Below are 1356 nucleotides of genomic sequence, written 5' to 3' on the forward strand. Positions count from 1 at the left end.
AAAGAACGCACTCCATCGAAAAGAAATGCGGAAAGTGTGGGAAGAAATCGGTACAGGAAGAAAAATAAAATGCACATGGTTGTGGCCAGTGCCCAAGTGATACAAAATGATTCAAAGAAAAAAAAAGAAAGAAAGAAGAAAGAAGAGAAACTAAAGACGGATGCGACGTAAGGCCCGTAGGAACTTGAATCCGCTTTTCTCTTCTTCTTATTTTCTTTGTGCATCATTTTCTCCTCGCGGAATAAATATGGGTACAAATATATATATATAGATAGATAGATACATATATAAGTAAACGTAAAAACAAAACAAAACTCAAGGTGAGGTGTCACAGCGCATTAGATCTTACTATATTATTATCATTAATATATTTTTTTTTAAAAAAAGGAAATAAAAAAGCATAAATGAATTCGGCGTTACGCCCACTCTAAAACGTTTCATAATGAAACAAACGAAATGACGCATAAAAGAAGTCACTCAAACCAACCCAAAACCTTTAAAGGCCCATGGCCGCCGATAACATTCGATATCTCGATAGTATTAATTTAACGAACGGTAAACAAACTAAAAAAACCACAAACTAAAATAATGTGCGATAAAAAGGGTTTAAAAGAACATGAATAAGAAAAGATAAACTAATAAGTTTATTATTAACAATATATGAGAGTAAAATAAAGGAAAAGGAACGAAATAGAGAGTTAAAAAAAAGTGGGGAAAAAGACGCACCTCCCACCGAACAACTCATCACTGGTTACAATTAAACTCAGCGAATATTATCCTCATTTATAACCCGTAAGGATTATGTCGGTAGAAACGTGGGCGCCGAGGAGCACTGCCATCAGAAATGGTGTTCATGTCAGATGTAGTGCAATCATCATGTTGATGGCCACTTCCAGAAAGTCCGAGATGCCCGTTATCGCGACCTGAAGTGGGACTCGTCACATCGCTACTGCCGACGGAAGGAACTCTTTTGTGCACAACCATCGCGAAACCAAGTGGCGTCCCATCGGGAAATGAACCGGGAGAACTGTCGAGAGGGCTCCCAGCTGATAATTTTTCTCCGGATTTATTACCACTGGCGTGATGGCGCCGATGAGAGCGGCAAAGAACACGTTTGGAGCTGAGATCCACTTCAGGGTCGACGGCAACAGCATGAACAAAGTTGCAGGACGCGCCACGATGACATACGCCATTAAAATAGTAATGTGCGCAATGAGAAAGTGGTCTTCCCTCCGCAGAGGGCTGTGGAATAACTGCTTGCGTAACAAGAACGAGTCCGCTAGCAATCCTCTCAATTGGTTTTTTATTATTGGGAAGCAGAACCTCAAGCACATCACCCGATTGACAGCGTTCGTA

General features: G+C 40.3%; 1 pseudogene across 1 annotated transcript in view; it reads right to left on the reverse strand.

Annotated features, from left to right (window-relative positions):
- Positions 1–783: 783 nt before the first annotated feature.
- The window catches only part of TEOVI_000509900:pseudogene, an 812-nt pseudogene continuing 239 nt past the window's right edge, over positions 784–1356 (reverse strand). The window contains 2 exon segments of the mRNA in view: positions 784–1353; position 1356. The exon segment at position 1356 is cut by the window's right edge and continues 239 nt beyond it. Coding sequence covers positions 784–1353; position 1356 — 571 coding nt within the window.

Source organism: Trypanosoma equiperdum, assembly GCF_001457755.1.
Source record: "Trypanosoma equiperdum strain OVI genome assembly, contig: ctg_1018, whole genome shotgun sequence".
In the NCBI taxonomy this organism is placed as follows: domain Eukaryota; phylum Euglenozoa; class Kinetoplastea; order Trypanosomatida; family Trypanosomatidae; genus Trypanosoma; species Trypanosoma equiperdum.